Source organism: Hyalella azteca, unplaced genomic scaffold (genome assembly GCF_000764305.2).
Source record: "Hyalella azteca isolate HAZT.00-mixed unplaced genomic scaffold, Hazt_2.0.2 contig9787, whole genome shotgun sequence".
Classification (NCBI taxonomy): Eukaryota; Metazoa; Arthropoda; class Malacostraca; order Amphipoda; family Hyalellidae; genus Hyalella; species Hyalella azteca.
This window is the reverse complement of record NW_025939847.1, coordinates 72,032-85,833: the sequence shown is the minus strand read 5'-3', so window position 1 is coordinate 85,833 and position 13,802 is coordinate 72,032. Positions and strand designations below refer to the sequence as shown.

At 37.6% G+C, this 13,802-nt stretch overlaps 1 protein-coding gene across 1 annotated transcript; it reads left to right on the top strand.

Annotated features, from left to right (window-relative positions):
- The first annotated feature begins 1,058 nt into the window (after positions 1-1,058).
- On the top strand, positions 1,059-11,064 carry LOC108665384 (60S ribosomal protein L10). The gene is made up of 6 exons (XM_018152135.2): positions 1,059-1,110; positions 9,307-9,338; positions 9,641-9,839; positions 10,018-10,124; positions 10,319-10,481; positions 10,854-11,064. The coding sequence occupies exons 2-6, from the start codon at positions 9,316-9,318 to the stop codon at positions 11,022-11,024; spliced, it is 663 nt and encodes a 220-aa protein (XP_018007624.1). The 5' UTR covers positions 1,059-1,110; positions 9,307-9,315; the 3' UTR covers positions 11,025-11,064.
- Positions 11,065-13,802: the final 2,738 nt, after the last annotated feature.

Genomic DNA, 13,802 nt, shown 5'->3' with positions numbered 1-13,802 from the left:
TGACTAAACAAAGAACCAGAGTCTAAACGCGATCGTCACAACCATCTACTACAAGAATCACATGACCAGCGGTTGTAGAGGAGATGAACGAATCCTCCAATCCAACGTTCACAACAACATCGTGAGCGTGAATAACAATAAAATTAAACTACTGATCTATTATAAAAACAAGAAACTACAGAATCCTTTTATGACCAATAACCCCTGCAAAAAAGCGGGAGTTTTCCAAGAGACCAATGTAGTCTATAAGTTTTCCTGCATTAGAGAAGGTTGTTGACTTCTCCCTAATATGGAATGGACTACATCGGGCTCACAACTACGACATTAAGCCGACGTTTCACGTGCGTGACACCTTCAGCCTGGTGGAGCAAGAAACCACCTGATGGAAGCTCACATCACTCGTACTGTACTGGAAGAATACGCCAGCGTCGTCATGCGATGCCCCGACGCCAACCGACTCACGATAGTTGATGCCCTCATCATTGGATGGGACTCCAGCCATCAACCTACAAACTACTGGATTTGTCAGAACCTTGAGACTGTTTTCGGATTAATTTTTGGTCTTTTGATTTATGTTCATCTTAATATTTTCATGACTAGGCATTATATCTAACCAATTCTGTTTTTAGTAGCATCCTATTTACAAGGTTTTGTACCTATGTCGATCCAAATGTCATCAATCGATGCATCTTTAAACTCGATAATAAATGATTGACACATTCGAAACCTCGTTAACGAAATAAAAATGTCGATCGGTACCCTTATTTTCGATTTACCAGTGCGAAAGAATCATATTATTCGATATACTGAAAAAAAAACTATTTAAAAAATTGCCAATAGCCAAATTCTTCACTGAAACCTACGTAAAGGAACATATTCTGCCAACCTATCTATACCATTTTTCATACATTACTTTTTATACTAACTAAGAAACAAAAAATTTCCTGTTTTATGCAACGGCAAGCGATATTTTATATGGAAATTTTTTCGATTGTTGGTAAGTGCGTGACTGATAGAACAAACAGATGTTACAGACTCATTTTACCCAACGAAGATTTCTGGCAACATTTTGGCCTTGTCCGTAGTTTTCGTATATTGGTGTTGTGGAAGGTGAGATACTTTTGTCCTTTTTATCAAATAAAAGTAGTCTAGGCACATTATTTTGAGGATTTATTTTGTTAAAATATTATAAATAATCTTTTATTTTTATCAGTTAGAATAATTTCTGTGCAGTAACGTGCTGTACTAATGCAATATTTATTTGTGATGCCAGTTTCGCGTTATTCTTGCTGTATGTGGTGGATAATAATTAGGTATGCTGCTTGACAAAGGGTTTGTTTCCCGTCGTACATTATGCATTTTGTGGTTTGGAATTGTAAATTCAAATGTTTTATTTTAAAAGACTAAGGACTTGCTCCCAGACTCCCAATTATGAATACCTATTTCAAGTTGGAAACTGCCAAGAAATTGCAAGAATTTATGGGAGTGCGTTGCTTGCTGACACAAATGACATCCTAGGCCAGTGGTTCCCAAACTTTTTCAGGCTGGCGCCCCCTTTGGCTCCCCAGTGAATTTCTAGCGCCCCCCACAGACATAGGCCACGCCACTTTCTTGAAAGTTAGTACGCTGCAATTTTAAAAGATATATGTTAAACACAAATGTGTATTTCACAAATAGAACCCCATTTAGTGAACCAATATGTTTTTCAGCTGTTTTAACTGTTTCACCACTAGAAGCCAACCAAAGATGTTGCAGGCAAATTTATGGCCGGACTCGTGGCCGGTCTTACAACCAATCTCCAAATTCAATTAGCAAGTAATATCTCCCAAACTAATGGACGCAGCTCTTAAGAAAACTTGGAAGTTTGGAACATGTATTCATCAGAACCTAACAGTGATGTTTAGCTTGTAAATTTTTTTAAATTTCGCCTTCATTCGTGAATTGGGGTAAACGCGGTATATACCGATATCGTAGGTAATTCCGTCACCTCTCCAGCTTTTCCTTTATATTAAGCTTTGTTTTAGTTCCATGCGTTTGTTGATGGTTGAAACTTGAAATGGTGACGTCATGCATTTGCGAGTCAAAATACTGCCAAAACACTAGGTCTTGGCCATCTAGTGGGAAAATATGGATTTGGTAGGTTTCCATTCTAAAGGCTTTTTAATAAATATGGCAACATTTTGTGACGTTTCATCGTTGCTGACGCGTAGTGAAGTGTTTTGAGTCATGTGAAGGCAACAGAACTTACGTAACGCATACGTTTTTTTTCTAGTTTTTCATTTCTCGATGCGTCCTTAATGTGTCGGAATATACCGCGTTTACCCACGATGATGACGATGATGGACGAACGCGATGATGATGATGAAGACGATGATGCCTGCGCATATATTGCAAAACAGGCCGAAATTAGCATTGATCAAAGAATTTCTTCCAAACTATTGAACTGATTTGATTTTGAACAAAATTACATTCCCAATATTCCATTCCATTGATGACTAGGCCTACTAAGCGGTGATTTTTTAGCTTATAAATTTTTCTTATTTTACCTTCGTTTGGGAGCTTTTCTTTCATTTCACCATCATTCTTCAAAATTCACCATCACGGTGTCACTGCCCGGCGCCCTTATTGCCGGGTAATTTGTCACTTAATTCGCGGTGATCAAGAAATTTCTTCTAAACTACAGAACAGATTTCAATGAAACTTTGTATATAAATACATAACCACTCGATGGTGATGTTTAGCTTGTGACAATTTTTCTATTTTGATTTTGTTTGTGAGTTACTATGCAGATAAAGTAGGAACGACCGACTCTTCTACCGGCCGGTTTAACCAAAATCCTTATACATACAGCCGTATAACTTGCAAATGAAGGCAAAAAGAACAAATTGTAAACCTCACCATTGCTGAGGTTAGGTATTTGAATACAAAGTTTTGTTCAAATCTGTTCAGTAGTTTCTTGATTACAGATTATTTCTCAAAGTTTCTTGATTACTGCGAATTTAAGCACGGATTGCTGATTTAATCACAAATGAAGGTGAACTTCAAAAAAAAACTTGTGAGCAAAGGCACAATCGAAAAATTTTTCACGAGCTAAACATTACCGCTTGCCCTTAGTAGTTAGGACTGTAAATTCAAAATTTTGTTCAAATCTGTTTGGTAGTTTGGAATAAATTACTTGATCACTGTGAATTTTGGCCCGTATTGCCATATAACTATGGCAAAAACAACGATGACAAAATTCAAACAATTTTCACAAGCAAAACATTATTTTAGGTCCTAATGAATACGTGTACCAAGTTTCATCGAGTTGAGTTCATTAGTTTGAGAGATATTCCTTGATCATTGAATTTGGAAATAGGCCATGAGACCGGCCACAAGTTTGGCTGTTAATTTGTCTGAGACATAAACCCAGCCTCCCAGGAGAGGTTAAAAAACAGATCTGGGTGAAAAAACCATCGCTTGCAGTCATGTGCTGCATGTGTTGTGTACAAATCATCAAACTAACGTTCGAACTTCTGACATTGACTTCTGACTACCTCTCCACTATCGCCCCCCTACCGCCCTTTTCTTCCTTATCACCCCCCAAAATCTTTCCACTGCCCCTAGGGGGGTGATATTGTCCACTTTGGGAACCACTGTCCTAGGCCTACCTAGGTAGCTAGCTGGGACCTGACTGACTTGGAGACTAAATTGACTATGCCTCACACTTTTGATCATGAGTGTTATCATGATATGTGATATTTTACAAGCCATTAGGTTGTTCAGTAAGGCAGATGATAGTGGCTAACCTATTAATATTCTTCAATTCTCACTTCTTAATGTTGAGTCTTTGAAGAATAAAAATTTTCAATAACGAACAAATTTATTATCCTTTGAAAAGTGAGGAAACCTAAAAATGTTATATACCTATACTTATTTGGATTTTGAAAACTAGTTAGCCTAAGTATGATAAATTTTTAATCTTCAGTGAAGACTTGAAGTTTAGAAAGCGAGTAGGGCTTAGACCAAAATTTTCCAATCCTGCTGAGTGCAGTGCATCTCGTAGACCCAAGAGACTGGTATATTGGGCAAAGTTTTCTGAGAAGCATGGTTTAGATTGTTGATTTTGTAGGGTGAATGCACCATATTCTGACACTGTGGGTAATTTTGACACCCCTCAACTTTTTCCTTTACCTATAGGGTAAATGTGGTATATTCTGACACTTTGAGCCCGTTTCCAACACGATTACTGAGTGTTGGAAAGGCGAACTCCAGCCTCAAACATGCAGAAGACAATTAGAAATAAGGACATAGCAAAAAAATGAATGGCTATAAAAAATACACCGTACGCGCAACCCAAGTTCTGGTTACTTTACGTTACTCTAAAACACCGCACTACGTGCCAGCAACGATGAAACTTCACAAAATGTTGCCATATTTATTTAAAAGCCTTTAGAATGCAAACCTAATCAATCCATATATTCTGACACTGTGATTTGTGAGACTAATTCTGGCTGCGCTTCAAACTCTACTAATTTGTAATGCCAACACTCTTGTGTTCGAATTCCGATTGCTGTGTGAGCTGTATTGGAATATGACACAGCTAGGAATTAGAACAGTATTGAATATTGAACACTACTTAATTAGGCTTTTAATTAAGAGCTATTGAGCTTTTAATTAAGAAAATTATAATTTTTGCACACAGCTTGGAAGAGCTGTGTGTGTCTAATTTCAAGCTGTGTCAGAATTAGTTTTTGTGTCTAAAACCGTCTCTTAACTTGATCATCAATTAATTTTTTTATCACTTGGAATCAGCAAATACAAGTATACTTAAGGGATTCCTTATATATTCAGATGTATTTAAGTCTCAAACCATAATATTCTTTCTACACAAACAGTTTATCACTATTTGGTAGAGCAAGGTCAACTATCAACTTTGACACATTTTTTTGATGTTCTCACTGGGTGACGTGCACTCTCTCTTTGGATCTCAACATTTTCCTGCCAGATGGCCCAGACCTAGTGTTTTGGCAATAGTATGGCGCGCAAAAGTATGACGTCACTTTCAACCATCAATGAATGCATGGAACTAAGAAAAAGCTTAATATAAAGAAAAAAAGTCAAGAAGTGTCGGAATTACCCACGATGTTGGAATGTACCGCATTTACCCTATTAGGAATCCTTTGAGTATACTTGTATTTGCTGATACTTGTATTACCATTTACCATTACTGATACTTGTTGTAAGTGGTAAATAAATTAATAGATGATTGATTTAATAGACAGTTTTAGACACATGAAAACTAATTCTGACACAGGGTGTCCGAATCACGATTTTTGAAGCAGTCGGAATTAGTCTAAAAAGATGCATATAGTCACACAATGTCGGAATACAGCGATTTTGTAAATTAGAATTTTAAAGGCTTTTAAATAAATATGGCACATAGGTGCGACACTTTTTTTACAGGGTGCATACTGGTCATAGAAAACCTGGAAAGTCATGGAATTTGATTTTTCATTTTCCAGGCCTGGAAAGTCATGGGATTTCATTTCAGGTTTTGGAAAGTCATGGAATTTGCAAATAAATGAAGAAGAAAGGAAGTGTTTTTGTTTTTCTGTGCTGCGTGTGTTAACCCATTAATGCCAAGTGGTTCCAGAGAAAAATGGATGCATCATAAAATTGTCAAATCAAATAAATCTACAAGTGGATGTGTAGGTTTCATACACATCTTGTACATGTTCTGGCAAAGTTTGGTTCTGCTGCACTGACTACTTTTTTTTAAATACCGGTATGCACCCTGTTTTTAGAATGTTTATTTTTAATTTCCTCGTTTACTTGAAATTTCAATTAATTTTTTATGTATGATAATGCTGGTATCCACGATATTTTACTGGTCTACTTAGAGGACTCAAAAATGAACTTAAGCCAGTCCAAGAGATACTCTAGTTTGCCACTGTGCATGAATTGAACTAAAACGCCTGTAAATCTGGCCAATTTCACCCATTCCCATGGCTTTTTTTCAATTTCTTCGGTGAAAATAAGATAAATGGCCTATTTTCACCTCCAATTTGGAAATGATAGTATTTAACCCTGATTTAAGAATTTCTGGCCAATATTCCAAGTAGGCACTCTGGCATAAAACTTGATAGAAGTGAATAAAGTATTTGCCTGACTTGATATGATACTAAATAAAACTTGCTAGCTGGATGATTACTGTTATATAGTACATAGTGGCCTGTGGCAAATGGGTTTTTTGTTGAGCTCTTGGATCCTTCCCCAAGACTAATTAAGTCACTTTGAATAAAATATTTAGGCTTCTGAATTGCTTGGAAAACTATGGCATGCTAATAGGCCTTTCCAAGGGTATTGAATTTCCAGCTTTCTCTATTACACTCCCACTGAATGTCAAGCAAGTCTTAGAGGGAATGTATATACAACCCTTGGCAAAAATTGATGAAATCACCGGCCTTGGAGGATGTTCATTCAGTTGTTCGATTTTGTAGAAAAAAAGCAGATCACAGACATGACACAAAACTAAAGTCATTTCAAATGGCAACTTTCTGGCTTTAAGAAACACTATAAGAAATCAAGAAAAAAAATTGTGCAGTCAGTTACAGTTATTTTTTTAGACCAAGCAGAGGGAAAAAAATATGGAATCCTCAATTCTGAGGGAAACCTAATGAGTGACAAACAGTACTCTTCATCAATCTGCCACCAACTTTCTCTGATTGCTGTTGCCAGATCAGCTTTGCAGGATGGAACCTTGGCATGGACCATTTTCTTCAACTTCACAAAAGATTTTCTAGTGGATTGAGATCCAGACGATTTGCATGCCATGACATTGACCTTATGTGTCTTTTTTCAAGGAATGTTTTCAGTTTTTGCTCTATGACAAGATGCATTATCATCTTGTAAAATGATTTCATCATCCCCAAGCATCTTTTTAATTTATGGGATAAGAAAAGTGTCCAAATTATCAATGTAAACTTGTGCATTTATTGAAGATGTAATGTAATGACAGCCATCTTCCCAGTGCCTTTACCTGACATGCAGCCCCATATAATCAATGACTGTGGAAAGTTGCATGTTCTCTTAAGGCAGTCATATCTATAAATCTCATTGAAACAGCACCAAATGAAAGTTCCAGCATCATCACCTTGCCCAATGCAGATTCAAGATTCATCACTGAATATGACTTTCATCCAGTCATCCACAGTTCATGATTGCTTTTCCTTAGCCCATTGTAACCTTGTTTTTTTCTGTTTTTGTGTTAATGATGGCATTCGTTTAGCTTTTCTGTTTGTAAATCATATTTCTGTTAGGCAGTTTCTTACAGTTTGGTCACAGACATTATTAACTCCAGTTTCCTCCCATTTGTTCCTCATTTATTTTGTTGTGCATTTTCGGTTTTTGAGACATACAGTGGGGGGAAATAAATATTCGTACACTTGAAAAATCGTATTTTAATGTATGTAAGTACACAAACTTAACAGGAAAAGTGATTTAAATTATGTTGCAGAAATCTTCCTAGGAGCACCTGATCGTCTTTGGTTTTCAACGCTGTCACGGGTCTTGAAGCGTCCAATGAACGAAGCAACTGTACTAAAAGGAACATTCAAGTGGCTAGCAATCTTCCTATAACTTTCTCCTTCCTCCCAACGCGATAGAATTAGTTGTTTGTGTGGCGGTATTCGAAGATTCAAATTAAGAAAAGGTCCCCAACAAACATTGAGAATCTTAAGGTGGTGTGCCAAGAAGAATGGTATAAAATACCAGTCAGCATCTGCAAATCATTGGTCGAGACATATAGAAATAGACTGGTGTCTGTTGAGCTGAATAAAGGGTATTCAACCAAGTATTAAATTAAAATAATGCGGATTTATTGTTTTGTACGAATACTTTTTTCACCCCGAAAAGTGAACATGTTGCATTGTTTTTTGTTGCATTGAGATTTAATTTCTTTTGATAGTATTTTTGAATACTATGCGTCTCTATACATAATTTAAATCACTTTTACTGTTAAGTTTGTGTACTTACATACATTAAAATACGATTTTTCAAGTGTACGAATATTTATTTCCCCCCACTTTATTGCTTTAGGTTTTCTGTCTTGATGCTTTGATGTCTTCCTTGGTCTACCAGTATGTTTGCCTTTAACAACCTTCCCATATTGTTTGTATTTGGTCCAGATTTTAGACACAGCTGACTGTGAACGATATTTTTTGCAACATTGCGTGATGATTTACCCTCTTTTAAGAGTTTGAAAATCCTCTCCTTTGTTTCAATTGAAATCTCTTGTTTTGGAGCCATGATTCATGTCAGTCCACTTGGTGCAGCAGCTCTCCAAGGTGTGATCACTCCTTTGTAGATGCAGACTAACGAGCTGTTCTAATTTGATGCAGGTGTTAGTTTTGGGGATGAAAATTTACAGGGTGATTCCATAATTTTTTCCTCAGAATTGAGTGATTCCATATTTTTTTTCCGTCCGCTTGGTCTAAAAAAATAACCATTACTGACCACAATTTTTTTTTTCTAGATTTCTTATAGTGTTTCTTAAAGCCAGAAAGTTGCCATTTGAAATTTCTTGTAATTTTGTGTCATGTCTGTGATCTCCTTTTTTTCTACTAAGTTAAACAACTGAATGATTGCCATGATTTTTGCCAAGGGTTGTATTGCTTCAGTTATCTCCTTTCAATGTGTGTGCCTGTTCATTTATAATTTCCTCCTTTCAAATCACATCCTGTCAGGCACTTGCCTGATAATCAATGAAGATTAGGCAAAATTGTTCATTATCACATGCAATACATGGAGACTGCCTGTAGAGATAATTAGTTAGAATTTCCTAGTATACCTATTCTGTGTGTAGATAGGGTTACAACCTGAATGTAGTTGAATATCCTTAATAATCCCAAATAATTGTCCAATTTTCTTGAAGTGTGAAGAAGTAGATCAATTTTAGTAAATTTTTCTCTATGGATTCATTTCAGTCAAGGAATTCAGTTATTATTATACAACAGGAAGCTGTAGGAACTTATTATACAACAGTTATTTTATTGGGGGTGAAAAATATAAAATTTAATTTCTCCATTATTCAGGTTATATATACTTGTTATCAATTTAATGCAAGAGGATCTAACTGACCTTCAAAAAAATGAGTTATGAAAAATTAAGGCATAAAAAACTTCAAAATATTAATTTTTGCTAATTAGCTAGTATGGAATCAAAATATCCATATATGTAGCTATGTAAGTTAATCCAACTGATCAATATATCAATTTATTTTTAACTTGTGTAATATGAACTAATGGGTGCTTTGTATTGTTGCAGAAAGGCATCATGGGGCGGAGACCTGCAAGATGGTGAGTTTAACACTGATCTTGGTGTGCTGCTGGTTTGAGGCTCTTTTAATTAAATCTTTAATGTTTTGTTGTGTAAAATATGATTAAATTTAATGTATGATATTTGATATGACATTATCAATCAAGATGCTTTAGTTTATTGAAAATAGATTTTCTATCAAATTGAAGTACACTCTTCACAATCTGGTTTTAAACTCTGAAATAATTGAGATTCTTATGAACAGGCTAATGCTTTTGATTGTCATATGAAGTTAACTTGTCTTTTATTCAAGTTTCTTATTCCCATTCTTATTGTCTTTCAGCTATCGCTACTGCAAGAACAAGCCGTACCCCAAAAGTCGGTTCTGTCGTGGTGTGCCTGACCCCAAAATTAGGATTTTTGACTTGGGCCGCAAGAAAGCTGACGTCACTGAGTTCCCGCTCTGTGTCCATCTTGTGTCGGATGAATATGAACAGCTGAGCTCAGAAGCTCTTGAGGCTGCTCGTATCTGTGCCAACAAGGTAATTTTTTTTTGTTGATGTAGATACATTTTGAACATTTCTATTTGTTCTTGAAATTTGGGTGCTATTTCATATTTTACTTTTTAAGAACTTTGCTAATGATAACTAGTAAAATTTCTCTTTAAAATAGAGTTCTGAGTGGCTGCAGGCAAACTTTTAACTTTGAATGTCATTTCAGTATTTGGTGAAGTACACCGGCAAAGATCAGTTCCACATCAGGATTAGAGTCCACCCCTTCCACGTGATCCGCATCAACAAGATGTTATCGTGCGCTGGGGCTGATAGGTGAGTACTTGTCTCTGTAGTGCTGCATTTCTATTTTATTTTTGATACTGTGATTTTAGTGTCAAAATTCGATGGTAACAAAAATCTATCCCAAGAATTTTTCGATTTTTAACCTAATTATAGAACAATTAGTTCCGAAGCCGAACTAATTAAAATAAAGTTGTTTTGATTTTACGAGACGAGTGATGTTGCAGGCTCCAGACTGGAATGAGAGGCGCTTTTGGCAAGCCGCAGGGCACAGTTGCTCGTGTCAACATCGGACAGCCCATCATCAGCGTGCGCTCCTACGATAAACATAAGGCTCATGTTGTCGAGGCTCTCAGGAGGGCCAAGTTCAAGTTCCCCGGCCGTCAAAAGGTGAACAAATCAATTCCTTAATTAAACGTGCGTAAAAGTTGCCGTGATATATGAAGTGTTTTTTCGAGATTAAACGTGTCTTTTACGGTAATATGCTGTCATATCAAAGTCTTAAATGAGATTGAAATCACGCTGTATTTGCGTTTGTAATTAAGTGTGATTCCAAAATTTGCCAGGCAACGTTATTTTAATTTGAGCAGTTGGCTGTTACCAAATATGCTTCTGATTTGCAGGTATTTTCTCCATTTTAGCACCAATTGCCGGCAATGTTGTCGATTTTGATTCAACCCAAGATTGGCTACTTGTATGCCAAATGCAATAGATTATAAAGAGGGAAATCTTGAATATTTATTGTTGATGTAAATTTTGCAGATTTTCGTTTCTGGGAAGTGGGGCTTCACGAAGTACGAACGCCCCGACTACGAGAAGATGCTAGCGTCAGGCCATATCAAGTCTGATGGTGTCAATGTCAAGTATATCCCTGAGCACGGTCCACTAATTAAGTGGAAGCGTACGCAGCTCCAGCTTGCTGGCATGGCCTAATGTGCATCCGCGGAAATTTCTGAATAAAGATCACCCGCGCCGTAATGTGTTATCCTTGTGTTCCGTAGTTGTAATCAATTTTTTTTTCTACCAAACGAAACTTGTTTATAGTTTTCATGGGAATGAACTATATGCAGCCAAGCATATTAGCTCGTGTAATATTCATGTGCATATGACCAACTTGACTCTAATCCACGACTAATTACGGTTTCTGTGCTGGAGGTAGAATTAATGCGGCGGCAAACGCGCTCGACGAATCTCGAACCCTACTGGTATATAATACTTTAATCCAAAATATGCTTATCACGACAGCACGCATATCACGCTCTGGCAATAGCTTGACCTTGACAATAAGATGTTGAAGGTCTTACGGTCCCTGCTCATTGGTCAATAGCTTTAATAAGCGCGTGGTGTTGCAAAAGACTGCTTTGTTTGTTGGATTTTTTTTCGGGTACACTGCTTGGCCGTCCTGTCAGAAACTGTCACCTGCTCGCGAAGCTGTTTATCGAGGGTGTGTCGACCGACGAAGGCAGAATATTCCAAGAGTTGATAATTCGTTACGAAAGACGTACGTATCGATAAGGTTACCTCGTACCGGCCTGTGCTGAAGGCAGAGGAGGTGCAGTGCTGTTAGGCTTGGGTCGCCTACCAAAGACCACCACTGCCCTGGATATAATGGACCATCATGATTCCTGCCTTCCGGAACGTAGCCTTCAACACTGCAAGCCGTCCGTATCTAGGCCGTGGGTCGAACCAGCCCTCGGTCGAAGGACGATATATTTTGGAACAGAACTATGCTATATGAAACCTAACCTCAGATGCGGTGAACGTAAAATTACGTAATTTAACGATGCCCGAAAGTCGTATTCGATCCGGGGCCTGATGGTGCACGGCAGGTGGTGGTCAAGACCGGAAGAGGACAAAGCCGAGTAGTGCACGGCTGATTGGTGGATATCCGGAGAGATCCAAGGCGTTCGATTCAGGGCTTATTGGTGCACAAAATTTGTGTTGCACGGCTGCGCTCCCTTAGGCTTTAGAAGTATGGCAAGATGGTGAGGAGTTTGGTGGCTCGTCTCTGAACGCCTTCAATGTCAGCACGTTGTGAAGCCGTTACCAGGCTGAATGTCCGTATTCGAGTGCGGGCTTCATAAGAACTGCACAGGTGAACAAGCAGATTTGCGTCGAGAAAGTCAAAACCGCGCCGTATCACCCCTACTACCTAGTTTGCCCTAATCGTCGACTTTGACACCTGATCGTCAAACTTTAAGTTGCTACCTAGCAAGACCCCTAGAAGTAGAACCTTTTCGACTTCGTTCTCCGTAAGCTGTACCGTGTACGACTTTCCATTGTATTCTGCTTCTGATTTCTTATTGCCTAATTTCAGAACGTGACATTTTCCGGGATGAAATCTGAGTAACGATTTAACATAACATAGTGATGTCGGCGCTAAAGAGTAGATCTGATGTGGCCTGTTGCCGATTCTTGTACTTTTCGTGACTTGTTCACAGAAGATCTAAAATGGTGTCATAGTTTGCAATAGCTACTAGACATCCACCGGGTTCGATATGGTGCTAGGCAATTCACGCGTTCATACTCAGCAGAGCGCCAACGATGTAATCAGGTAGGTCGGTGATTCGAAGCGAGAAGAAATGTTATTGTGTGGACAAGTTGCAGCGCAGTTATTTAGTTTATAGCCGTGACCCCTGTTGTTGGTTCTTGTTTCAAATTCTAGTAGTCCTTCGGGACCTTGTATAAATCATGAGTATACTTGTATACTACAATGAGGTCCCCACGCAGACGTCGATAACTGAGGCTTGAAAGCTTCATAATCTTTCTTCATAAGACTTGCCCTTCATGCTTGGGATTATCCTCGTAGCACGTCTTTGAACATTCTCTTATAAATTTTTGTCCTTTTAAAATCTGGGTGGCCACACAACGTTTCCAAACTTTAGATTCAGGCGCACGACAGCAACAAACACTTCTTTATCGCTTCTGCATCTAGGAATTTGTAAGAGTGTCTGATTAGACCAAGAAGTTTGTTAGATGTATTAGCTTTCGTTTCAACATGCTTAGAAAATTTCAGCTCTTTGTCGACATAAACTCCGGGATCTTTTTCCACACTAGACTTTTCAATCCTGACTCTCGTAATCATGTCTTCTCATACTGTAATCTTGCTGCTGTTCATTGTTCTTCCCAACTCCCAAGGTGAAGTACTTAACACCTGTCGGCATTAAACCGCAGCTGCCACGAATTGTCTTGACCACTCCTGCATTTTGTGAATAAAGTTCTGCAGCGTTTGAACAGCATCTCCTCTAAATTTGGGCATACACCTTCGTGTCATCGGCGAAGAGTTTGGTCGTATTTGTGCATTAGTTCGTCAGATCATTGATAAAAACGATTAAATGTACACCTTGTAAAAACGGTTAAATTTGAAAATTTTACATAAAAAATATCGGACTATATTAGGTTTAGGGTTAAGAAAAATCTATAAAGGAGCAGTCATTTATTGCTGCTACTTAAAAGACCAATTATTTTTCTACTTAAATTACAATGTTTAAGGTAGTGATTCGAGCGCAGTGAAACATGGCTTTCGTCTCAGTTGTGGATGTGGTCTAAACTAAATGAATCTACTCTTTATAAATTGCAACCTTGATTGAAACAAATCATTATAACTTATAAGAATAGGCACATGAATCAAACCTAATTAATCCATGTCATATTCTAAATTAGATTAAACTTATCGAAATGCTCATATCAAGGAATAGATTTGTATTTCAA

Bases quoted from the DNA above. Each gene is read 5' to 3' on its own strand.
- LOC108665384 (XM_018152135.2), top strand. From the start codon at position 9,316: ATGGGGCGGAGACCTGCAAGATG. The intron at 9,339-9,640 runs GTGAGTTTAACA...ATTGTCTTTCAG, and splicing joins GGGCGGAGACCTGCAAGATG to CTATCGCTACTGCAAGAACA. The intron at 10,482-10,853 runs GTGAACAAATCA...TAAATTTTGCAG, and splicing joins AGTTCCCCGGCCGTCAAAAG to ATTTTCGTTTCTGGGAAGTG.